The 25,149-nt window shown below is 39.2% G+C and overlaps 4 protein-coding genes across 7 annotated transcripts; 2 read left to right on the top strand and 2 right to left on the bottom strand.

The window, feature by feature from the left end:
* Nucleotides 1-117: 117 nt before the first annotated feature.
* Nucleotides 118-5,917, bottom strand: LOC311266288 (uridylate-specific endoribonuclease C-like). Its single transcript, XM_084368578.1, has 7 exons — nucleotides 5,820-5,917; nucleotides 3,321-3,420; nucleotides 2,239-2,350; nucleotides 2,022-2,143; nucleotides 1,285-1,397; nucleotides 756-909; nucleotides 118-650 (listed from the first exon to the last, which is right to left on the bottom strand). Exons 1-7 carry the CDS (start codon nucleotides 5,828-5,830, stop codon nucleotides 390-392), a joined length of 873 nt encoding a protein of 290 aa, XP_084224704.1. The 5' UTR covers nucleotides 5,831-5,917; the 3' UTR covers nucleotides 118-389.
* Nucleotides 5,918-7,250: 1,333 nt separating this feature from the next.
* On the top strand, nucleotides 7,251-10,819 carry pak1ip1 (PAK1 interacting protein 1). Its single transcript, XM_084368967.1, has 10 exons — nucleotides 7,251-7,569; nucleotides 7,889-8,051; nucleotides 8,531-8,651; nucleotides 8,747-8,821; nucleotides 8,917-8,969; nucleotides 9,060-9,205; nucleotides 9,437-9,534; nucleotides 9,815-9,914; nucleotides 10,177-10,312; nucleotides 10,509-10,819. The coding sequence occupies exons 1-10, from the start codon at nucleotides 7,492-7,494 to the stop codon at nucleotides 10,616-10,618; spliced, it is 1,080 nt and encodes a 359-aa protein (XP_084225093.1). The 5' UTR covers nucleotides 7,251-7,491; the 3' UTR covers nucleotides 10,619-10,819.
* A 766-nt stretch (nucleotides 10,820-11,585) lies between these two features.
* LOC311266490 (transmembrane protein 14C-like) lies at nucleotides 11,586-14,444 on the top strand. The gene is made up of 4 exons (XM_084368877.1): nucleotides 11,586-11,890; nucleotides 12,939-13,040; nucleotides 13,124-13,211; nucleotides 13,354-14,444. Exons 1-4 carry the CDS (start codon nucleotides 11,815-11,817, stop codon nucleotides 13,409-13,411), a joined length of 324 nt encoding a protein of 107 aa, XP_084225003.1. The 5' UTR covers nucleotides 11,586-11,814; the 3' UTR covers nucleotides 13,412-14,444.
* On the bottom strand, nucleotides 13,888-24,492 carry LOC311266487 (serine/threonine-protein kinase MAK-like). Of its 4 annotated transcripts, none has more exons than XM_084368873.1 (17): nucleotides 24,428-24,492; nucleotides 23,058-23,203; nucleotides 22,761-22,899; nucleotides 21,701-21,755; nucleotides 21,124-21,245; nucleotides 20,884-20,963; nucleotides 19,563-19,695; nucleotides 19,184-19,355; nucleotides 18,752-18,919; nucleotides 17,860-18,156; nucleotides 17,584-17,780; nucleotides 17,392-17,501; nucleotides 16,814-16,924; nucleotides 16,055-16,126; nucleotides 15,702-15,821; nucleotides 14,867-14,959; nucleotides 13,888-14,779 (listed from the first exon to the last, which is right to left on the bottom strand). In XM_084368873.1, the coding sequence occupies exons 3-17, from the start codon at nucleotides 22,859-22,861 to the stop codon at nucleotides 14,640-14,642; spliced, it is 1,971 nt and encodes a 656-aa protein (XP_084224999.1). In that variant the 5' UTR covers nucleotides 22,862-22,899; nucleotides 23,058-23,203; nucleotides 24,428-24,492; the 3' UTR covers nucleotides 13,888-14,639. The 4 variants fall into 4 exon arrangements, with proteins under 4 accessions (XP_084224999.1, XP_084224996.1, XP_084224997.1 ...); XM_084368870.1 differs by having other exon boundaries at nucleotides 22,761-23,017; nucleotides 23,097-23,203; XM_084368871.1 differs by having other exon boundaries at nucleotides 17,875-18,156; nucleotides 22,761-23,017; nucleotides 23,097-23,203.
* Between the last annotated feature and the right edge of the window lie 657 nt (nucleotides 24,493-25,149).

Genomic DNA, 25,149 nt, shown 5'->3' with positions numbered 1-25,149 from the left:
CAAAAATCAGACAAACTACATCTACAATGACAACTATGCTGCTTTTTTTATCTGTCTAAATCTGTCTAAAACTTTCTTGTTTTATTTCAGCAACAGGGGAGGATAAAAATGCAGACACAACTTTGTAAACAAGTTTTATTGTTTCCATAATAGTACACAAAATAAGACAGATAAATGATTAATAACAGTCTATATTCCTTCCATGATATCAATCCAGATCAGGAGGTTTAGGCTACAAACGTTACTAATTCTAGACAGTTTAAGCCTGACGTTTAGTGCAAGGAGAACCTGATCCAGATCGGTGTTTGGTTATACTGCATAGGAATGAAATCAAAGTGTAACATAAGTTGTAAATGTTATTTTTATATGTCAGCTCAGGTGATGTAACATTACAAATCCCTGTTGTTGCTGCTGAGCAGTTTGGGATAGGACGTGCCGATGGATCGCCCGTGCCGATAGACAACCAGCTCCAGCATGTACTCGTCCACTTTCACCACCACAGATGTCATCTTGTCAGTCTCCATGAAGAAGATGATGGTGAAGAGAGCCACCTCAAACTCTGGACTGACGCCAATAAAGGAGCCACCGACTGGCTTCACCAAGCCTTTCCAGCTGAACTGCAGGTTCAGGACATGGTCATCTTCATCCGGCTATAAAACAGTAAAGAAAAAGGTTCATGAGGGGACTCATAGATGTATTGGTTGCTCCAGAAAAAAGGAAAGTGTGTTCAGTATTTTGACAGAGTATTTTCTTACTGTATCTTTGTTGGCTCTTGCTTTGTAGCCTTTGTAGTCCACATGGTCGTGTTTTTCCTGCAGGTAGAACTGGACCCAGTTGTGAAGACCCATGACCTCCTGGCCATACTTGGTTTCTCCCACAAACACATGTTCAAATCCACAGGAATCCTCACTATAATGAAAAGTGACAACATGTTCAAAGATAGATTTATTAAGCGTCCATGTGTGCCCTCATTCATCCTGAGATCGAGTCCTTTTATTACTCTATTGCCTCTTATCTGCTGTGTTTGCATTTCCGATAAGATAACGGATGAGCACACACAAAAAGGTTAACACAACCTGTGACTCTTCTTTAAGAAACAGACTATTAAACACATCCAAATTATAACACATGCAATCTTAAGAGCCTAACAAGCAAAATTGAAGTTTAACCCATCCACTCAGATTTAATAAGTAATTTCTGACCTTGGAAACAGCAACTTGACTAAAAAAGATGTCTGACTCCCTCTGGAACAATGGCTCCCCCTGCTGTTATTTTGAAACTCACCCTCCGTTCCTGTCTCTGTGGTAGAGGCGGAACCAGATGTCATACAGCTGTCTCTTGAACTGTGCTGTGTCTGACGGAGACTGCCCCTTCCTGACCAGATACTTGTGAGCACACTACAAAGAAAACACAGACAGTATGCTGACATTTCTGGTCTTCAAGAACAATATAGAAGAACCAAACAGGTCATGAAAAAAGGAAAGAAATTGCAAACAATGTAGGGAAACATCTTGTTTCATTTAGGACAGAAGTTAAACAAGATAATTCATCCAATAGCGGTGCAAGTCAAGCGTGTGTGTGTATGTATTACTGGTCTCAAATTGTTGCATTGTTACTGCATGTTTCTTTGATGGGATGTTATAAAATTAGAAAGTGACAAACATAATGTGAAAAAAAAGAAAATGCGTCTTTTTATGTCAGGAAAGCCTCAAAAAAATCAACAAAAAGCAAAGAAAAACTTTGTTATGGACAGTTTACGGATTTGTCCTGTAACTTAATCATTATAAAAGATGTCACAGAGTTGAAAACAACAGTGGCAGACAGGAACATACAGCAGTAAATAATGGCTGATGCCTGATTTTGCAGGAATCACCATATAAATTTCATATTCTGACCAGAGTCTGTCAGCATCTCTGGAGGTGATACGTTGTGTATACAGCTGCTGTGTACTATCAGTGTGTTGTTTGTTTGCTGATGATAGGTGCGTTAAAAGATGACTCCCTCTCTCACAGCTACTGCACCTTCATGACATCAGTCTCCATGATGGAGTCGATAAAGAGCCTGTTCTCTTGAAGCTCCTCTGACGTCACCGTCTCTGATACACCTGTGGACGCCTCATAGTTGTCCAGCAAGTTGATGAAATCTGCATTAAAAAGAAAAGACACATGTTTGTAAAAAATCTGATGGCTCTAGCAGATGAGATCCTGGAAAAGGAGACATGAACGAAGTGCTTCTTACGTGCGTATGTCTCGATACTCTTGAGTTTGTCTTCGTTGACGTATGTGAAGAGCGGAGCCCTGGCCCTGTCTCTGGCATAGTTACTGCCCTGGGCCACATAACCTGCCCTCCCCTGAAAAAAGCAAAGACACACACAGACATCAGTATGTTGCAACTGAAAAAGGCAGGAAAAGTGACTCAGAGTTAGTTTTACTGGCCATTCCTTGCACAATCTATGAGGTTTTAACCACTGTGATTTAACTGTTAGGGGAACATAGAATGATACAAAATGCAGGAATACATAAATCAATTTTTATGTTGTTCATAAAGACAAAAACATCTATAATCTGTCTATAAATACATATAAAAGATCATTTGAGGATATTTTTCTGTGTTTTATATCATTATAAACTGACAGTCTTGGAGTTTTTGCGCTATTTTGGGGCTAAATAAAGCAATTTGAAGACGCAAACTTGGGAATACATTCCATTTTGCTGCAGGTGACTCTTCTGCACTGTGACTCCCCTCCAGACAGGGTTTGCATGTGTTAAAATCATGTGTATGTGTACAGACACGTAGAAGGAATTCGACTCTGCTTTATATTACTCTCAGTGTACTACACAGAAATTGACATACAGTGAGGAACAAGGATTATAAGAAGTGGACAAATAAGATAAATAACGATAAAAAATACAGAATGATATACTGTACAATAGCATGTGAAAAGAAGGTAGTTGTGTGTACAGCATATTGAAAACACTGTGGCCAACACCATAGAAGTGTGTAAGCAAGTCAACTGCCCTGTATGTGTATTTGTAAACGGCACAAGTAGTGCAAAGAAGCAACAGCAGTAGTGCAGAGAAATGAATAAATAAAGCTGGATTACATGCATGTATACATGTCTACTTACATTATACGAAGCGTGCAGGATATATATTGATTGACAGTGCATGATGACGTGTACATGTAAAAAGTGGTACATTTTAAAACGGACATTGTATAACTGATTCAACTTTAATCTGTTCCTTTGTACTGCATGTATCTACAGAGGAGTGTTCTGCATAGCAGAGAGGCCGTGATGACGACAGACTTGTGGCACTGACCTGAAGGGAAATGATGTAATCAGTCCCCGGCCTGAGACGGTTGGTATCCAGTTGCCAGAGTTGGTTAAACACCTCGGTGAGCTCCTGGCTAGCCTGTTGACTGTGAAAAGGCGTAGAAAAAAAAGTAAATTAAAGGGTAACTCCATCAATTTTACATATTAAAATATGTGTGTGTGTGTGTGTGTTTCTGATTGTGAACAGGTGGGTGATTGGCTTGCTCAGCTTGATTGCTGACACAGGATTGATCAGAGGGAGGAGAGGAGCCCTTTTTGAACCACCAGCTGACTGCAATCCCCCTCTCCACCAATCTTCCACTCCCAACCCAGACCAGTGTCTAGTCTGACTAGTGTCTCTGTTTGTGATGTAAACCACTTGTGAGTAACTCAGCTGCAGTACAGTCTGGTACTTTGTAAATAGACAGATGTTGTGGTAGCATAGTAGGAGCAAGAAGCCTTTTTCTTTGATAACCCTTTTTTTCTCCTGTTTATACTGATTTAGGAGTTAGGTCAGGATTTTGTCTTGTTTATAGTTTTGATTTGCGGCAGGAAGTTAGGGGAAAACAGATTATTTTGTTTGTTGTGTTGGCCTTGTTCTCCCTCTGAAGAAAAATAAATGCTACTTTGACCGTAACTCCTCTGTGACACTGGCTTTCTTGGGAGTGAAAAGAATGAAGAGACGCACGCACATCATTTATGTCTTGGGTTCCCCTAGACCAGGGGCGAAACAACATATGCAGTACACCTGTAATCACACTTTAATGTGTACGATTGTGCAGTTAACCTTTAAGAACAGTAGTGGGGGTAGACAAAACCGAGACAGTACAACAAAATGAGTCTTTTTGTGACAGTGAAACATGCATTTTGCAATCTGCTGGGGTTTTTGTTCTTCGGAGAGAAAATTCGGACAACAGACACTTTGACTTCATAGTGGTAAAGGCACAGCTGTTCCTTATAACGTTAACGACGCCACTGTTTTTATTCAAGTGTCCCAGTAAGTTGTGACAGTGAGCCAGCGTGCACAACACAATGACCCTGACACGAAAGCAGCTAAATGGAATTCAGCCATCATTTTATAATTCACATCTGTGCTTTCCCGACTGAGACACCGGTTTAAAAAGTAACACATGCTCTCCATGCACAGAAATGATTAACTAATACGTGATAAGCTTCCAGTCCCCTTTTGATTGTCTTATTTTATCTGTCACTGACCAGAGTGAGTTTGAAAGTTCCCTTTGTGTCCCCACCACTGATTAATCAAATAAAACACGTGATAGTGCCGTTTATAGAAACCTCCTTCTCATCATGGTGCTCTTTTAGGAGAATGTGTTGCTTGATTAAATCATTCAGATAAAAAACAGGAAGTTGCTGCCACATATCACACTTAAACCATCCCCTGATTATAAAACTCTTCCATGTGGCTCAGTTAGATAACGGCTTGCTTCAACATGTTTCTTGGTATTTTGGGCCATTTTTGTATGAAGTACTATATATGCTGTTAGGTAGTGTCATGATGTACAACATAAACTTAAAGTTAGGGGCCAGTATGCTCAAATTACAAAAAATTACAATCCTCTCTTACAATCCTCAACAGAGTCTGGCCTGAAGCAATCTGTTGTTTTCTCCTCCCAGGGACCTGTTTTGCTCCTGGTGTTTTCTTTTGTTGTGCAAAACAATGCAAACAGAAAACTAACCGACCAGTAAGGAAAACCTTGGCTGCATTGAATGACACCACCTCCATCATTAACTTGGCTGAATGGCTCTAAACATCGGTTGTAACATGATAGACCAAAGAAAAACCTGACTTCCAGATGCTGTTTTGTGATGCCACTAACATCTGGTCACACAAATATGATTCGGCCTCACCTCATCTTCACTGTAAAGTGTCAGAAAATCACAATGAAAGCCACACCCTTCCTGTCATATAAATACAGAGCTGATTTTTGTCACATTGGGGAAAAAACCTTGAGTAAGAAGCATCAGACAGGAAGGAGCACAGTGACACAGAAACTTCTCTGTTCTTAAATTAGCCCGGGTACGATTGTGAATAACACGAGAGAGGAAGGCTTCGGCTTTATTGCAGCAGATGTCTCTTGCCAAGTATGTCCTGTTTGTTCTGTTGTATAATTCAGCCCACTAATGACTAGCAGACTCTGCTGCACTCACACACAAACAGACCTCACACCAACTCTACAAACCTGCAATCTTCACTGGGAACAGCTGTTGCACTGAACCAAAAAGGACATTTGTGTTTTGGAATAAACAGGGCCAAGAACATTCACATGTTTACTTTATCTCGACATTAACATCGAGAGACACCTGAAGAAGAATCATATTTCACTTTAACTAATGTTTACAGCAAATATTTCAGTCTTGAAAGGAAACAAAGGGTCGAAAAGTGGCTGGAAGTGTCACTCAGCTGTTAAAAACATGCACATTACAAACACAAAAGATCATTTTTTTGAAATTTAAGTAACTCTGATCCGTCTCATCTAAGACTTACCCTCTTGCCATGTTTCTTTTCAGTGGAGAAACGTACTCTAACTTCTCATCCTCTCAGACAACTACCGTTTCATGCGAACAGTTATCCGAGCTGTCAATCACGACGTTGCCAATGAAAGAAGCCAATCACATGACAGGAAAACGTCCACGCCCCTCCCCTCTCTCATAACGGGGGCGGGTCCCATCTTGTGGGCGTAGTAATAGTGTAGGAGGGCTCACTGTAAACAATGTGGGCTCTTCATAGAGGTGAAATCATGATTACAGAGGACAGAAACACTTGAGACTAGTTTTGATAAATGATTTGGCTTAGAAATAGTAATTAGATTGTAATTTCTGCATCCTGAGTTGCAGCAAATTCATTTTAAATGAAGCTAGAAATAGTCTAACTCACATAAAGGCCCGAGGTTTCACTGGACTGACAGAATGAACTGAAGCTTTTTATAACAAGGGGTTGGATTTAGTCAGTGATGGGATGTAGCTAAGTATATATACTCAAGTACTGTATTTAAGTACAATGTTGAGGTACTTGCAGGCTACTTTACTTGAGTATTTCCATTTTCTGCTGCTTTATACTTCCACTCCACTCCAATTTGGAGGCAAATGTTGTGCTTTCACTTCACTAGATTTATTTGATAACTTTAGTTACTTTCTACTTTGCGGACTGCATGTTGCATCAGAGCCAGCATGGTGCATTTTTAAGCACAATTTGTTTAATCTACAATCTGATAAAAAAACAAAGGGACAGCAGATGTAAAATAGCCTTTTGGATAATTCTGGCATGTTTACATTTGTTAAAATGTTTTATTAATGTGCATTGTCCCTGATTATTAAGCCTTTAAATAAATAAATAAACACTAATGTCAATGACCAGGAAAATGCTTAATATCTAAAAACTTGTGGTATACGGTAAATACAGTACGTATATGTAAATACAGGCCTATGTAATATTTTCTTTTACTTGTACTTTTGATTTTCATTATTTTGTTGCCAGAAAGCTATATTTGATACTTAAGCAAATTTGATATCAGATACTTTAAGACTTACTCAAGAGCTATTCATAGGGCTGACCTATGACCTTTGGGTACTTTTCACAGCACAGGAGTTAGTGGTTTCTGTTATTGTACATGAGAAGTTATATGTCATATATGTAAAACCCTTAACTCTTAACCCACAATCATTTAATCATTTAATCTCATATAAGGAAATAGAATAACAAAAAGATTACAATAATACACATAAACACATTTGATTATATTATATGTTGGAGTCATACAAATGCCAATTTACTTAAATAATCGTAAAGCTTTCGTCAGAGTGACAAATCTATGACATTAACTTTGAGGTTTTTGAAAACATCTCAAGTCAAAATAAATCCTTCTCAGATGTTGAGGTGTTTGGGGCTTTTATTTTGAAAACCACTATCCACCCGATGGAAGGAAGTAGACCTTTGCGCAAGCGCAGCAGCAGCACGCGTAATTTTGGAGTTTAGATACTTGTAGATTTTCATGTTTAGATAGGTTCACAACGCCGTTTACCTTGTTTTTTGTCTGTCATACTTCTCGTGTGGGTCTCTGCTTGAACTTTTAACAGCTGTTGCGACAAAATTTACGCAGAAAAAGCTGAAGTTTAACCAAAGCTAACTGGCTAGCTAGCTTAGCCCTACGAGTGGCAGCATGGCAGCTGTACTGGAGCTGGTTGCTGGGAGCTACGAGCAGGTCACCATGGGGTACCGAGTGAAGACTGATGAGAAAGTAAGCTGGAGTGTCTAATGTTGTAGCTGTGAATGATCTTCAATATCTAAAACTAGTCTGTGTCGTATTTTCTGTTCTCTTGCACTTCACAACCTAAACTGAGCTGTCCCTGGTGTTGATGGGTAGTCCTTAAGGGCAACAACAACAACAACAACAACCTGTGTGTCATATTGTGATCAAAGGTTTAATGTTTTCTAGTTTAATGTTTTCATTTGATGATTTTTGTCCCATAAATTGCACTCTCAGAAACCTAAATCCTATGTTTCTTCAGCATTCAGTAAGATGCCAGTCACTTCATATCTTTGTGTTTGTCACACAGGAGTGGACAGCCAAGGCACACTTCACAAATCACGCCCACATAGCATCTGTATCAGCTGTTGCAGCCAGTGAGAAGTTTGTGGTCACAGGTAGTAAAGATGAGACCATCCAGGTGTACGACATGAAGAAGAGAATTGAACATGGAGCTTTGCTGCATCATGACGGTGAGATTGTTGGTTTGATTCCCACAGGGGCTTTGTAAAGATGTCTCACAATATATTTTGCCTGTGTTAATATTCATGTGACAAATGCCTTCAACTTTGTTCATGAAAGATATCAAGAATGCAGTCGAGAGAGGATATATGGAGGTTCAGAAAGGACATGTTTAAAGACAATGGTTTTTTAACGTTATACCTGCCACATTTCATTCATTGAGTACCAAAGTGATTTGAAAAAACAAAAACTGGTTGAGAGACTAATGCATGACAATTACAGTAAGATGAATACCTAAAATAACAAAAGATAAAGAATAGTCTGAATTTTGGTACATTTTTCCAGACAGCTTCAAAGACTTTATTCACTGGAACAAATAGTATAAAAAAAAGTCTGAGAAATGTTGACTTTGTTTACCTATTACTGAAATAAACAACTCTTCTTGGCTTGTAGTCTGCACACCTGACCCAAACCTCCCTTTATTGCACAGGCACCATCACCTGCCTGGAGTTTTACGGTTCTACTCACTTACTGAGCGGAGCAGAGGATGGACTCTTATGTGTGTGGACCACGAAGAAATGGGAGTGTGTGAAAACCATCAGAGCTCACAAGTAAGCACACAGAGAGGCTCTGAGATGTTTGTGCGATTGTGATCCATGTCTTGTATAGTTGTAAGTAATTTGTTGACTCCACTCGTTTTCCTCAGAGGCTCTGTCACGTCGCTGTCCGTCCATCCGTCTGGGAAACTCGCACTCACAGTTGGGACAGATAAGACTCTCAGGTAAAACTCACAGCTCTACTGGAAAATCTGTGAGGCAGATGATTATCGGATTAAAGTGGAATCGAAAATGACTGTTAAATCTGTTTATCCTGTAGAACTTGGAATCTCGTTAACGGAAGATCAGCCTTCATCAAAAACATAAAACAGAGTAAGCCTCCTCTTGGACTGTTGAAGTTCTTTGACCAGATTTATTAAGTCTGAAGTTACTGAAACCTCTTTTTCTCTGCACTCTTCACAGATGCACACATTGTCAAATGGTCTCCAGACGGGGATAAATATGTGGTCGTGGTGAATGACAAAGTGGATGTCTACAACCTGGAGACGGCCTCTGTGACAGGAACGATAACAAACCCCAAGAGGATCTCATCTGTTAAGTTCCTAAATGTGAGTTCTCTGAATATAGCCCTATTCACACTAAGCTAGACTAGAAAAACGCTATTGTCCAGCTGGAGCAGGAACGCACATTAATAAAACAAAGATCTTTAGTCATTTGTAATAATTGCGGAGGATGTCTTTGGTCTTAATCCTGTCGTATCTGCCACATCGGTAATTTGTAAAAATTCCATCGCAAACACAGCCGAGCGGGAACTAACACACCATCTGATTGTGTTTCAGAACTCCATCCTCGCTGTCGCAGGAGACGATGAAATTGTGAGGATGTGTGACGTTGAAAATCAGGAATGGCTGTGTGAGTTTAAGGCTCATGAAACCAGGTATGTTCATTTTCCTTGTTTTTACTTCACAGATCCACTGTGTATGTCTGAAAGGTTATTAGGTGCAAGTGTTAGGAGCTGCATTTCTAAAAAGGTATTTCTGATGCTGAGAAGTTGGCTGCGCTTGTGTTTGTGTTATTTAAATGCTAGGAAACACACAGATTTTTATTGCTAATATTATACCACAACATCCTCATGTCTCAGAAGTATTAATGATATTTCTTGTGCTGTATTGGTGAAAAAGTTAGTGAACAAACGTCCCTTCTTTTTGTGATTACAGAGTAAAAGCCGTTGACAGTTTCATGATGGAGGATTACTGCGTGATGGTGACGGCTTCAAATGACGGATTCATCAAAATGTGGAAACTCCATCTCAAAGAGGCACGTCTCTAGTGTTATTTATGAGCATTTGAGTGGAAACCATTGACTTCTGTCAACCAGGTCCTTTAAACATTAACTAAGCAACAACTATATATTTTAAAATAACCTTTTTCTTGGTGTCATAACCTGTAGACGCATATTTACTTAAGCAGAATACTCACATTAAGATATTCAGATATAATAAGACATGTGTAGTAGAGTGACATTGTTTTTACCTGCCGAGCTGCTGTTGACCTATCAAAATCCTCCTGCTGCCCAACAGGAGCTGGAGTCTCCCACTCTCCTCGGGGAAGTGAACACATCAGCCAGATTGACGTGCCTCGCTGTGTGGAAACCTTCTTCAGTGCCTTTGTCAGCCACTGCTGAGGAACCAGCAGCTAAGGCAACAACATCTCAAGGTAGTTTTCGTCATCATCATGTTATGAAGAGAGATTTGAGCTGTAGATATATGCAGGTATATTGAGGTGTTTTGGTAGTTTAAACAGGAATGATGCACCATAGGTAGTTCAGCTTTCTCCTAGGATCTAGATAAAATCAGGGCTGCCTCAGTTCAATATTTTCTGTGTAACACCCTCTGTTTGCTCCTGTCCACAGAACTTGCTCGGGAGCTTTTGAGGACAAAGAGAGTCCGAATTGCAACAGAAGAAGTCATTCTAGAAGATGAGAGCAAACCCAAAAAGAAGAAAGAAGACGGTGGAAAATAAAATGGAAATTTAAAAATGTTTTATTATTCATGGACTGTTTTATTTGTTTACGTGTGTTTGCTCTTTGCGGTTGCCACATGGAGGTGATAAAGTACAGATGTTAAGCACAGATTTTATGAATATGTTTGCTGTCAACATTGAAAAGAAAAAAAGTGCTAATGCAAAATGAGATGGGCAACAATAAAGATGTTTTATAATCCATGTGCTGCTTTTTATCCTGAGTTATATTGTCAAACATGCATTTACTCATGGTTACCACGAGGGGGAGATAAAGCATGACTGCTGATTGTAATTCTTTTAAGGATGTACTGGTATACGCTGTCTTTGAGTGTGGCAAAATAGTCAGTAATCAGTTATCTGGCATTGCTTTCTCAGACAGATAGGATATAAATAATTAATATAAAAGATAATAAGTAAAAATCGTTACAGACTTTAGTTTGAAATGACACCAGAAGGGAAAGTATTCCAGGTAACATTTGGAAAGTAAAGAGGGATTTAAGGGCCAAAATCCAATATATATGTATAATTAAATACGTAAATAAATGAATATAAACATAATAACCTTAAAAAAAGCTAAAATAAAATGATGTGAAATACTTAATAAATCTAATAAATAATAAATAATCTAATTTAATGCCTAATTGTAGCTATAGATAAATCACAAATTCAATGACATTAAATTCATAAAGATTAGATATCTTTGAATATTTATATTTTTACACTTTTGTATGTTTACACTTTTATTTGGATATTTATTTATGTATTATTATTTATATTTATTTTTTCCAAAATATATTTATTTATTTATCCTTTCATTTACCCTTGGTTTACTATTATTATCAGTCATTTACCTGTGTAACCAGGAGTACTTGAAGCACTGATGCTACACACTCAGCAGGGGGCAGCAGCACCTTTACACGCTGGTTTGCGAGCCGCCATTAAACTAAAGAAGAAGAAAAAGAAAACATCCGGAAGTCATTAGTTGCACTTGGTGGTATTTTAAACTTGTGCTAAAACTACGAATATTACATTTTTACTAATGTTTTGATTATGTTCCGGACATTGTGTGTGATGTTTTGAAACATTAACGATTGGTAGGATCTTGTCGCCATTTTCTTCACACTGTTGAGCTGTTGAGCAGCTGTACAGTGGAAACAGTCTCTACTGCAGTGCAGCAGTAACAGTTGGTTTGTGACATGGCTGTGGACTGGATCGGGTTCAGCTATGCTGCTCTGGTGTCAGTAGGAGGACTCATAGGTTATCTGAAAGCAGGTAGGACACATGTAGACAGACACAGCAGCTAACTTTTAACCAGAAGTCTCTCAGTAGAGTGATGTTTGAGACACTGATCAGTGGTAACGTTACTTCAGGTCCTATGTTGTGCTGTCAAACTACTAATTGTAAATTAAAATTATGAACAAAAAATTTGAATTTGATTATCTAAATAGAAATACAGCAGTCTAAAAATACTCTATTACAAGTGAAAGGTAAAAGTAGTAACACCATAGTCTAAAATTCCGTGATGGAATGTAACTAAGTACATTTACTCAGTACAATTTGGAGGTATTTGTACTTAAGTACTTGAGTATTTCCATTTCCTGCTGCTTTATGCTTCCACTCCACTACATTTCAAATATTGTACTACATTTATTTGATAACATAAATTACTTTGCAGATTAAATGCTGTATCGATATAACGATATCTTTACTTTTGGTCCCAAAGAATAAAATAGCAGAAGCAGCTGTATTTTATGTACCTTGCTCTGGATCAACTGTCATACTGGGTGAAGTCCATTACAGACAGAGGAGGTGGATGTACCAGTTTATCCACCTTCAGTAGCATCAATAGACCAGATTGCAATGCAGGCACAAGACATGACACCACTAAGATTTTACAGATGATGACTATGCTAAATAGAGCTTTAACAAATCTCCACATGCACTCAGTTGTCAGATTATCAGGTAAAACAAATACAGAAGTCCTGCTTTAATTCCTGCATTCAGTTTGTGTTGGAACGTTTTTCTTTGTGGTCATTCAGAAGGTTTAAGTGTGTGATGCTGTTGATATACCACCACAGATCTCATTGATATAGATGAGGTGAACATGATATAAGAAACACCTCTCAGCATAACACGGTTTAACACCACAGAATAGAGTTCAGGATGATCAGAAAGTTTTTAAAAAAAACATTACAACCTTTGTGAAGGTAGGATTCTTAGCAGGGATGTTGTATTTTAGAGAGGTGTACAATGATGAAGAGTTGAGAATCTATCTAACTCAACATTTATATAATAAAACCTAACTGTGTTTCCTCCACAGGCAGCGTCACCTCGCTGGCTGCAGGGCTTCTGTTCGGCCTGCTGGCTGCAGTCGGTGCTTATCTGGCATCTCAAAATCCCAAGAATGTCTGGCTGTCACTTGGTGAGCAAGTTTAGTTTGTTAAACTGTGACCGATTTCACACAACACATGACAACAACTGCTTCCCTCCACTGTGGAAATGCAGGCACCTCGGGAACTCTGACGGTGGTGATGGGACTGAGATTTCTCAACTCCTGGAAGTTTATGCCAGCTGGTTTAATGACTTTAGCGAGGTAATGCAGTCTCTTCTTTTCAAATTTTACTCTCTGACTGTTCTTGGGATAGTAATTTACAGTATTCTGAACCATGTAGATAAACAGGAATGAATACATTTACTTTTCAACCGTATCCTGATATAAATGTTTTTATTTTCAGTGGACTGATGCTGGTGAAGATCATCATTGGAATGACAAAGAGACCACACACATCTTGAAAATATCTAAATATACAGTATCTTCTCTCTGGTGTCTCTACATGTTTTGACCAAAAAAGAAAATCACATTTGTGTGCCAACATAATGAACATTTACAAACATTCCCTCAATGTTTGTGGACAGTGATGATTCTTCATTGTCACCATCATTCTCAGCACGATATGAAGACTGTGCTTTACATTTAAAGGACCAGTGCATAGGACAAGGGTTCTCAAACGTATTACTCAAAAGTCCCCATCAAATAAAGTCCGGGGTCCGGAACAATTCCCGATAACAAAATAACATTTAATCACTTAATAATAATCATTTAAAAATGCTCCAGTAAAAAAACGACTTGAAAATTATCGATAACTTTGTGAGAATATGGTAATACAAGTTTGCTGATAATATTAGAATTAGATTTTCAGACCAGACAGCAGAGGAGACAAGGAAGATAAAACTACGTAGATAAGCAACACCAAAACAACGCAGAGGCGCTCAGTACAGTTCTTCATTCAATTTTTTTCGGTACAATCTGTGAGTGTGGTAGAGAGTCTTACAAGATTTACCTGCCAAACGAAAATATGGAAGTGGGAGAGGACCTGCTCCCTCTGTAGATATTAAAAGGCTCATTCTAAGATAACAAAAACACAACCATTCTTAGTTTGAGGTGATTATAAACTAATAAAAATATAATTCTGAATATTACATTCATTTTGGCCCCTAACTCCCCCCAAATCCTGCACACTGGACCTTTAATGGATGGAAGCAGTGGGCAGCCACTGTGTGTCGTCTGGGGACCAACTCCAGCTCTAAGACAGGAGAATTAACGGATATGTTTAAAAGTTTGTTTTATGTATAAAACATGTAATATAAAATATGTGTTTTCAGAGGAAATCAAAGAGGAAACGGGTACAAGAAAAAATAAATATATAAATCTATCTTTGATTATACAAAGGAATTTTTACACAGTTTATGTATGTAGTTTGTAAATGTATATCTGCTGCTGTAAAATGACAACTTCACCTACTTGAATAAAAAATAACTACTCTTTTTTTTTTTTTTTTTGTCAATTATTTAAAAAAAAATATACCAACACAACAATATTTGATATGGTGGCAAATGAAACAACAGACTAGCAGGAAACACGTGTGCGCACTGTTGGCAGCCTCTCCCGCTAAAGTCTGTGTTTCCTGGCTAAAGTGCAGTGGGGACATTTCCCAAGAGTCGCTGGTGGAGCAGAGCTATGCTACTGGTGGCCTCCGTATTTGGCGGTCCAGTCTACTCGTCCGTGCACTGGCTGGATGCTCTTTGGAAACGTGTTCCTTCCCGTAACGCTGGATCCAGTGAGCTGAGGATTCTGAGGTCTGCTCCTCCGCCCGTCTTGCTCTGGGAGATCATTGTGAGAGAGAGGAAAAGGGTTTTTAGGCTAAACTCAGGAAGCGACATGAAGCTGTGTGTGCTGAGAGTCTTTACCTTCATTTGAGAGCAGTTTATTCAATGAGGTCTTGCTCTTGGATCGTTTGATTTTAGACTCGACTCTTAGATCAGCAGCAGATGACAGGTCAACTACATGGGCCACAAAAAGACAGTGGGTAAAACTTGAGGACTCTTAAAGCTACTCTTTCTTTCACATTTCTCTCACTCTATCTTCTCCCCTTTTCTTTGCAATTAGCCGACTATGAGCCTTTACTCTTTCAGTAACCAACCAGATTTTATCACAATCTCCAGCAGCCAATCATATTGCTGCTGTCAAACTTTAAAGGTCCTGTGTTATGCTCAATTTCAGGTCATACTTTTAATTGATGTGTCTACTAGAAAATGTTTAAATGCTGTGATGTTTGTTTTATTTCATACTGTCCATTGCTGCAGCGCCTCTATTCACCATCTGTCCGAACACTCCTGTCCCTTCAGCTAAAAAGCCCCGTCTGCTCTGATTGGTCAGATCTCACAGGCACGTTATATCAAGAAGCTTTCTCGTTATTACGACATACAAACTTTTCACATTATAACAAGAAACTTCTCGTTATAACGTGAGAAGTTTCACATTGAAACTTAATAAATTATGTTATTATAACATGAAACATTTCAGATTACAATGTGATATGACGAAAGGAAGGGGGAAATGGTGTGCGGAAAACAGATAAATGGAGGAAATTTACAAGATTGGTTTTAGTTCTAGGAAGAAAAACGTGGAACTGCACTCCAAAGACCAATAATTAACCTCCAATAATGTTGGACCCGGGCCTGGTCAGTAGCAAGCAGCACAGAATCAATAAAGTCTGACTCAACCAGAGAAAATAAAACTCACTAGCAGAGGTGCCTCCTATTGGTGCCAGTGTAATCCTCTGTCTTCTGTCTGCTCCTGTTTCAGTATTCTGAAAAGGTGACACGTACGTCTTGGTTGGGTTGTTGGAGTTGCTCATGGAGTCTGGAAAGGACAATCAAATTGCTTTAGCTTGAAAATTCAGCATATCACATTAAACAACTTTACAGACTGTAGTTTTCTTTAAAGTCCATGTTCATTCTAAGACATAGTTTGTGACTTTGGGTTATGTGTCTTGTGCAATATTTCAATGTCAATCATCTCCAAGTTCGAGACGTCATAATAAATCACTGATACTGTCTGTAATCCAGTGAACTGCTCCTAAATCTGTCTGATACCTTTGTTAAGATCGAGATCCTCCAGCGTCTTTTCTGTTGGAGGATGCTTATCTGTTAGTTTATGAAGACTGTCTAAAAACAACAGCACAACAAAAAGAAGAGAGGAGGGGTGAGTGAAGGAGGAAAACAGCTACAGAACTAAAAGAAAAGAAAAAATCTTAAGAGATCTATGTTGGGACTGATTTTGCTCTAGCTGCTTGATCTGTTGCTCCATTTTGCCGTTATATTATATACTAGTGTGTCAGTAGATAGAAATTTTGAGAGGGGTCCTGCAGCCAGACGCTCTTTGGGGGAAATGTTTCTTTTCACAAGGCTTTTAATGTGAAACATTATCAGGAACATGTTGTGGAAAAGGCTGAGGGCTTCTTTTATTTGTCATTTTGATGTTAAACTTTAGAAGAAGCTGATTGGTTGTTGTTAGAAATGAAAACACAGTTGCCCTGATAGACTGTAGTGCTGCTAGACTCTCATCACGGGATCTCTCTAGCCGAGTCTCTAGTGGTAAAATCTGGGATTACAGGTCCGGTCTGGTCTGAGGCCTGACGTCAAACTGGTTTGAACATTTTTAAATCGGCTCAACCCTAATGTAGAGCACAGGATAGAACAGGCAGAACAACATATTTCTATGGGCAAAGAAAAAATATAATTCTTTTTACATCGTTTACACTCTTTCTTTTTACATCGTGAACTCCTGATATCCAGAAAACTGCTCTCACCTGCTTCTCCAAACATAAATATGTGTTGTCAAGTCTTTGTTACCTTTATGCAGAGGAAACTCCAGCCCCTGTGCTCGGCTTGAACACGAGCTGCCCCACACGTTTCTGCCGACCACCTGGCTTCCTACTGAGGAGTTGTTCTTTGGATTTACACCTGAAAAGGACGAACAGCTCAACAAACAGCGAACTCTCTGAACCTGAGCCCCACACTGATGGAAGAAGCCATATTTAGTTTAGCACCTACAGTATGTGGAATGTAATTTAAGTGCATGATAAGAGTTGTTTGTTGAAAGCTGTTTGTATAAGACAACAGGGACCGCAAAGTGGTGTAGAGTGGACAAAGTGATCCAACAGAGGCAGCTGTTTTTAAGTAATGTAATTTGTTGATATTTACAGAACATATTTAAATTAAATTAATAATGATGTTTGTGTAGGTCTTTCATCTTCTTTCATTGGTTATAATCTCATTTAAATGCACAATTTATTTCATTCTTCTGTGTTATTAGTGGTTTGTTTTTAGTGTTTAGAGTATAGTTTTTTTGCCTCTGTGTAACATAAGCAACATAAATAAAGTAATGTAAATGAATGTAAAATGTGATTGTTGTAATCATTTTTTCTCACCTGGCAGGTATCTGGACTGGCTGAGGTAGTGCTGCTTGGCAGACACTGTGGTCGAGTCAGCTCTGTTGCTCAACAGCTTTGATACTGTGTTGTTCTTTGATTCTGGAAATCTAGACAAGAAAATATTACTGTATATTTCTCAAAATTGTGATGAAAACACATTTCAAATGAAAATGTAAGAAGAGGTCTCACCGATGGCTGGGTCCATCCAGTGCCCTGTCCTTCAGAAAGCTGATGGTGGGTTTTTTGGAGATGGATACTCCAGCGTCTGCGTCCTCTCCCTCGTCCCAGCTGTCGACAGACTTGAAAGATGTCTGGCCCCATCGTCGACGTCCTGACCTCACTCCAGTTGCGTTGTTCTCTGCTCCTGCCAGAGCTGCTCTCGGAGGCTTAAAATGAACATACAAATTAGAAAAAAAAGTTCTGTAAGGCCAAAGAAGGTCCTAATCCGACATTTATGAACTGTACCTGAGTGACACCTACAGCCTGCCAGTTCGTTGGCTGCCTGCTTTTCACCAGGCTGAGAGGTTCCTGCTGCCCCTCTGTCAGCGCGGTGAAACTCATTGTTTTTTTTGTGCTGGGTTCCATGTTGTCCTGAGGTAGGGAGATCTGATGAAGGGGCTGGTGGAGAGACTCGCTGGACTCTAGTTCCGTCTTACAGAGGGACAGAGGTTTTGTCTCTGCAGCTGCCTGGGACATCTTTGCCTGAGCCTTGAGAGGGGCACCGAGCGCCTGGCCGACATGGAAGTATGTATACCGTAGAGCCTGGAAAAATATCTTCAGTTACATCTTTGTTAGTTCATGTCCAAGCTTAGTCAGCTTTTCCATGAATGAGAATCTTGCAGCATGAAGAGGACAATTATAAAGAAAATTGTTAGATAAAAAAGAAAAATTAGCTGTATCAAAATAAAAATCGCAGACAAGAACATGGGAATACATTTTGTAAAGGACTAATCACACAAACCACCACCGCACATTTCCTACAGATCTAGAGGCTGATATTTAAAATAGATTAATAAATATATGAAAACAGCATGCAGCATTTTATCTTTTGTATTTTTAAGCTTCAGCAGAAGTTAAAAGGTCAGGTCATAATAATGTGGGTCTGTCTCACACTTTGATTGAAGTCAGTGGAACTGCGTTGCCTCAGTACGTCCAGATGTCAAGTTTGGTGTCACAGCAACTGCCAAGGTGAGATGATTGATTCCCACTTGTTGCTAAAAAAAGCTGCACTCTGATAAAGTTGCTCTGGATAAAATCATTCACCGAAGTGAACACCGTCACCTCAACATCAGTCTGTCGTCTCGACTCTAAGCGTTGTATGTTTTGTATGTGAAAACCTCATGGTTTTTCAATGTACCTGAGCAGCACTCGGTCTTTTCTCAGGGTCCCACTGCAGCATGTCTTTCATCAGCGTGATCGCCTCGTTGCTGGCGTTGGGGATCAGTGATCTGAGGCTGGTGGGGACACACTTTGGGAAGCGGAAGTTCATCGAAGTGGCCAGGTTGTAGCCCTCAGGCCAATCCGACTGAGGAAGAGGAACCAATGTTAGTCATCTGTGAGTTTGTGTGCAGCAGCCTTATGTGTGCCTGCATGCATTCACGAAGGTATAAAATACAAATCACAAATATTTTCTTTATACTTTCGAATTGGTAAAGAAATCAAGTTTGTCACAAAACAGCAACTTTTGCTTCAGGTGTCTTACAAAAGGTGAACAATGTGAATTTTAATGGCAGTGGTCCAAGCAGAGAGGGCGTCAGCATAATTGATGACACCTGTTGTGATGGTTCACCTTTTTCAGCGTTCCCAGCACCTGACAGATCTTGAAGATTTCATCCACCTCACTGTTGCCAGGGAACAGGGGTCTGAGTGTGTAGAGCTCGGCCATGATGCATCCCACGGCCCAGATGTCGATGGGTGAGCTGTAAGAGTTCGACTTCAGTAGAACCTCTGGAGCTCGGTACCTGTCATAACAGCACGGGAGGATATTTATTGAACACTTAGTGACCTGTTTTCCATGCTGTATTCTATTACTATTGTTGATCAACTGACAAAATTTGCAAACAGTCCTCATTGATTTCATCTGATCTTGCTTATAATAAATGCTTTTGTCTCCTAGTACAGGAATTGCACTTTGCCCTGGTATGATGTTGTAAATAACTGAGTCTCACCATCTTGTGGACACATAATCGGTGTAAGGTGGCTGCGAGCGGATCTCTCTGGCTTGTCCAAAATCAGCGATCTTTACCAGCTCTGGGCCCATGCAGAGCAAGTTCTCTGGTTTCATATCACGATGGAAATACCCTGAAAAACATGAGACAGTCAAATAAACCTGTGCTGATGCTGAGATTGGTCTAGATTTGCCTTGTATTTTAGTTTCTACTACTATTACAACCACCACCACTTGACATGACTTTAATGATGCATATCACCATTTGATGTTTTGACTGATATGCAAACAAGAACAGAGTTCAAACATCTCTGAGATGAAAAAGATGTTTTAACCTGACAAAGCACAGTCAAGCCAAGCCTTTGAAGGGTAAGTTCACCCAAAGATAAAAACAATTCAGTAATTATTTAGTTTTTGTAGTACACAAAACATTTCTGGAGCTTCTCAGCAAGACTGCGCTGCAGCATTCTCCTAAACAACTACGAGTAAGCAAGTACGCATGGTAGAGCTCGTGTACCCACTTCAGATGGGGTGCGTTAACATCTTTTCAAATCAATTTGGGATCTTGAGGCTTCTGGAGACTTGGATTATGTAGGACAAGCTGTATGGAGTCATTTACTTTCTAGTAGTTATTTAAAAACATTTTAAAAGTCCCCATCTTCCTCAGTTGTTTAGAGAATGCTGCAACACTGTTTTGCTGTGAAGCTCCAGAAATGATTTGTGGACTACGAAACTCACCTGGCTTTTCATCAGAATGATTGTGAGTAGATAATGACTGATTTTTTATGTTTGGGTGAGCTTATCCTTTAAGGAAACATAAAGGAAAAGAGAAAGACAGGAGGAGACTCTTACCGTGCTTATGCACAAATGCTAAGCCAGACAATACTTGGAACAGAATGTTCCTTATCTCATTTTCAGAAAACATCTTATCTTCCCTGGCAGCCGCAAAGAGGTAAAAGACAAAAGATAAAAAAGAAAGAAAGAGGGGATAAAGAAAAAAACAAAATGCAAACAATCATGCCTTATTGAAGTGGAAATGACTCCAGCACCCACAAACACTAAAAACAGTGCTGATTTTAGTATTTTTTTCTGACCACTCACACCTCCTCTTCTCACTGAGGACACAGGAGAAGTGAGTCATTTGTGGCTGATGTCTTATCAGCCGTCCAGCAGTCATATACAATTCAACTTCAGATTGTTCTTTTCTGTTCACTCAATTAAAAACTATTTATACCAAGAGGATGCTGACAGCAGCATAACACAGCATTTCATAGGACAGAAAAGACAGCAGAGTCAGTTTTCATCAGTCTGTAGTCACCTACCATTTTTGTGAATAAACGACAGTCCCTGTAATATCTGAAATATCATGTTTCTGACGACTGACTCAGGGAACAACTTGTTTCTGCAAAAACCAAGACCGACACATGATGACTCAATCCGAAATAATTCTCACATTCCCAATGGTAATAAAAAAACACACTCGCTGCAGAATTAGATCACAAAAATAACTCAGCTAGTGTGAATAAATTGTGTGTGTGATTTTGCTGCCTGTGCGTTCTTACCTGTCGTTCATAAGCTGATAGAGGTTTTCTTTCATGTACTCAAAGACAAAGTAGAGGTAGTCGTTTTCTCTGATGACTTCCCTCAGTTTCACTACATTGGCATGGTTCAGCTTCTTCAGTGACTGAACACAGAGTGTTTAGGAGACAATAGAGTCATTAAGAATCAGCTCAAATGCCTGAACACACTGCTTGAAATCAGCCTTTTTCCCCTCAAATTTCAGCTACACCACTAAAGTAAACAATTAATGGCAAATAATGTTTCTATTTCTGGAAAGAGACAGTGCTGTTGACTTTTTCAAATGTGTTTTTTGGCACTTTGAGCACCACAAGCCGAGTGCCATCTGGTTCCATTATATTCAAGGGAAGGAAGACATCTCTATGGCGATATCTCCAAAACTCGGCAACTCATGCCAAAACAATCTAAAAGGATAAACAGCACTGCAGGAGGAGGACAAATATGTTTTGTCTAAATATGTGTCCCTTTAATCTACAGGGCAGAATTTCACAAGTGAAAACATTAGTGGTTTAAAATGATAATACTGTAAATGCTGTATCAACTGACTATAATGATTCTCACCTTCACCTCTCTTAGATTCAAGCACTCATCCCAAGAAAAAAACTTCCTCTTCATCCTGTTGGGAAAAATAACACATTAATGACTGTATATATAAATGTTGACATTTTTAGACAGTAACACTGACGTGAAGTGACGTGAGCTGAGGTAGCCTGTAGCAACACATTTTACAGGGAGACATTTTTGTACCATGCCCCTAACCCTAACCCAATTGCCCAGAATTTATACAAATGAGTCCAACTCTAAATGGATTGAACATTCGCTTTCTTAAGGAGAAAACTTGTTCACTCTCACTGCTGAGTTGCTAACTTAAGAATTAATTCTTTATTTGGGCAAACTAATCAGAAGAGTTGGGACAATTTTCTCCCTTTTACAGGATCACTTTGGGATTCAGGCTAATCAAAACACGGATTTTTACTTAAAACCTCGCAGAGAGAGAGTAGATTATGGGCTCCAAAAAAATGTTGGGTACCCGTAAAAAACAGCACCCTGGGCAACACTGCTGCATCCGAATGTATTTCATTGAAATGTTTTACATGTGTTACCTCTTTTAACCTTTCTCCTGTCTTTCTTTCTTCCTGTACTCCAGAAGCAACACTACGCGGTGTACTCTCACTCCTTTCACTGTCATCAGTAGTATCACATTGCACTATAACCTTACATTTACAAACAGTGCCTGGTGGAGCCTTGTGAAACATTCATTATTAATTTCTTGCCAAAAAAAGGATTCTTAGACAGCTCATCCTTAAGATGTGGCCGCAGACAAATAAGATAGTTCTGAAAAGACAACAATATATGGTGATAATGCCACTAATAATAATATAATATAAAGTATTTGTGCTTTGACAAGAAACTGATCCTAAACCTCTATCAGCTTTTTCACCCTGAAATGCCTACACATTGAGGCAAAAATGACATTTATTTTAAGTTTTTCTTGTGAGGAAGCAACATGTTTGAGAACCTTGGAGCTCCTTGCAGCAGTCGCTCAGGGTTTAATCAGCTTAAGGTTCCCAGTCTAAACAACACAGTATTTCCCAGGCATTTTTACTGGAGCTACTCTCACCTCTTTATGGCCACCAGCTCCCCGGTCTCATTGCTCTTGCCCAGTAGCACGCTGCCATACGTGCCGTCCCCCAGCTGCTTCAGTGTGGTGTAGCGGTTCATCGTCCACAGAGAGCCCTGCCTCTCCTTCACCGGGCAGCCTTGACAGTCCCACAAACGGTTGGTCATTGTACTACAGTAACATCCTTCCACAGACTTAAAGGCCCTCTACGCTGCTCTACCCTGCTGTTACTGTCAGGCTACTCACATGCTTTTACTCTAGAAACACGGAAATAAAACATGAGCACCCATCATTTACCTTTCTCTCCGTAGATTGGTGATGAAGGGTGAGGTTTACCTGGCAAGGGAGAGTGGAAAAGTGATGCTGCCCCGATCCTGCCTGTCACACTGTGTCTCACCTATCCTAAGCTAAGCCTTGATGGTGGACGGAGGAAGGGCGATCCCCTGCGAGGGGAAGTGGATTAGAGTCGACATGTGATTAAAAATGTGTGTCGGGAAACGACTAACAGGAGACGCAGGAGATATAAGACAAAGGCAGTGAAATCTGCCATCTGTTTCTGGGTCAAATTCATGATGTAGTCTTGGTTTGAAATATCACAAATTCATCCCATTTTACACTGATCACCATTAGGGGAGGCAGTGGCCTGGGGATTGCAGTTTTAAACACTTTGACCGTCAGTCGAGAGGGCTTTTGACCACAGAACCAAGAGAACAAAGAGCTGGCTGGTGACAATGATGCTTGCCTTCTTTGCTGTCAACCCTGATTTAAGTCTTCTTTTATATCCAATTGACCTACGTGTACACTTTGGCCTGACTTGAACAAATTAGGGCCAGTGCATTAACAACTGACTACAGTAGGTTAGAGGAATTAAACTAGCGCAAGAGTAAACTAGTTAGTCTATAAAGTTCAAACAAATGGGTTTATTAATAGTTAATAAATAATTTACTAATGCTTTACGCATGTTTGCCTTTTCTCTGTGTCTTTTCTAGAATTTGTATGCCATCCTCAGTAGTAGGAATGCAAATTTTAAGCAGTTTCTTTCATTGAGAGTCAGCTGTCTTAATAATTTTTCGGTTAATCATTAATACTATGGAGAAGGAGACATAGTATGCTCATTTTCAGGTTTATTTGGGGTTACTACTAGAATAGGTGTACATGCTTCAGTGCTCAAAAACAAACAATAAAAATTTAACAACTCAACCAACAAAACCGACCCATATTGAGTCTACTAAATAGCTAAAATGTCTGGCTTAGGCAGCTTTTTCACAATCTGGCAACCCAAAAGTTGTTATTAGTGGCTCATAGCTTTTCTAATTTGACTTTTTTTCTAGATGTTTTCATTAAAAAGGGTTTTGAATGTTGACTAATAGTAAACAGAATATCACAAAAATGTCTAAACGTCGATGCTAAACTGAGCTTTTACACTCGCTTTTACAGTATCTAAACATTTCATTACAGCGTCTTAAAACTTTATATGATTTAGCTAGTTAGTAGAAAACATGCTACCCTGCTGCTAAAGGGTAAAAACAGTAAGCTGAAGCTAAATAAGCTAACATTAGCCGCCTGTCCAGCCCTAATTTTCTACTGTACGATCTAACAGACAGTTTGACTACATATTTACTATGACTAACATAATATAGGGAAACACTTGAGTGAAGTATATCTACCGTAGGAGACATTTCTGTGCTGATGAAGACGACACGGCGATGCTGCTGTGAAGATGCTGTTAGTCAGAGCAGCTTCCTGTCTCCTAGGCAACAGATAATTCCAAAATAAGATGAATAAAATCATATAAAATAAGGCAGGGCTTGAAATGACGTTATGAAACCTCAAAACATGGCATCAATATTTAGATAAAAGATATAATGTGATGTTAAAGACTATAGTATAGTAAATACTACTATGTACAACCTTTTTTTTTCTCAATATTTTCCATATTACAATATTACATATAGCCGATAATCAGGTCAACCCATTGTATACAGTACATACATGTAAACATATTTGACTTCATTTGTACTCTTGAAATTTTAAGGGGCACTATGTAGTTTTGGAGAAGAAATCCTAACTCAGACTTTTGATATTTATAAGGTAAAAATACAAACTCAGAAATATTCATTTTTTCCATAACTGAAAACAAGAGGAAAATAAGGTCCCCAGAACACTGTTTGAAGCAAGAAAGGTGGCAGGGTCCGCCAAAACAACAAAGTAAAACAGTATGAAACTTATTCAGTCATGAAAACAAAGAGAGTTTGCATAAAAAAAATCATTCAATGAAGATCTTTCTCTTCTGATAAAGATTTCTTTCCCAGAACTACATAGTGCACCTTTAAGTAGTCTACATTTATTGCCAGAAAATTTGCTTTAACTTAACTTTTGACACTAAAGT

The sequence above is a fragment of the Pagrus pagrus genome (assembly GCF_965226575.1).
Source record: "Pagrus pagrus genome assembly, chromosome: 12".
NCBI classification, from domain to species: domain Eukaryota; kingdom Metazoa; phylum Chordata; class Actinopteri; order Spariformes; family Sparidae; genus Pagrus; species Pagrus pagrus.
This window is presented reverse-complemented; position numbering and strand designations above follow the sequence as displayed.

Excerpts from the sequence above, each read along its gene's own strand:
- LOC311266288 (XM_084368578.1), bottom strand. Across the intron at positions 2,351-3,320 it reads ATTACATCATTTCCCTTCAG|GGGAGGGCAGGTTATGTGGC; the intron begins GTCAGTGCCACA and ends TGCTTTTTTCAG. Across the intron at positions 1,398-2,021 it reads TGGAGACTGATGTCATGAAG|TGTGCTCACAAGTATCTGGT; the intron begins GTGCAGTAGCTG and ends TTTTCTTTGTAG.
- pak1ip1 (XM_084368967.1), top strand. The coding sequence starts at position 7,492 with ATGGCAGCTGTACTGGAGCTGGTTGCTGGGAGCTACGAGCAGGTCACC. Across the intron at positions 9,206-9,436 it reads CATCTGTTAAGTTCCTAAAT|AACTCCATCCTCGCTGTCGC; the intron begins GTGAGTTCTCTG and ends ATTGTGTTTCAG. Across the intron at positions 10,313-10,508 it reads TAAGGCAACAACATCTCAAG|AACTTGCTCGGGAGCTTTTG; the intron begins GTAGTTTTCGTC and ends TCCTGTCCACAG.
- LOC311266487 (XM_084368870.1), bottom strand. The coding sequence starts at position 22,927 with ATGACCAACCGTTTGTGGGACTGTCAAGGCTGCCCGGTGAAGGAGAGG. Across the intron at positions 15,822-16,054 it reads GGATCTCGATCTTAACAAAG|ACTCCATGAGCAACTCCAAC; the intron begins GTATCAGACAGA and ends TGTCCTTTCCAG. Across the intron at positions 14,780-14,866 it reads TAAACTGCTCTCAAATGAAG|AGCAAGACGGGCGGAGGAGC; the intron begins GTAAAGACTCTC and ends ATGATCTCCCAG.
- LOC311266490 (XM_084368877.1), top strand. The coding sequence starts at position 11,815 with ATGGCTGTGGACTGGATCGGGTTCAGCTATGCTGCTCTGGTGTCAGTA. Across the intron at positions 13,041-13,123 it reads GAATGTCTGGCTGTCACTTG|GCACCTCGGGAACTCTGACG; the intron begins GTGAGCAAGTTT and ends GTGGAAATGCAG. Across the intron at positions 13,212-13,353 it reads GGTTTAATGACTTTAGCGAG|TGGACTGATGCTGGTGAAGA; the intron begins GTAATGCAGTCT and ends TTTTATTTTCAG.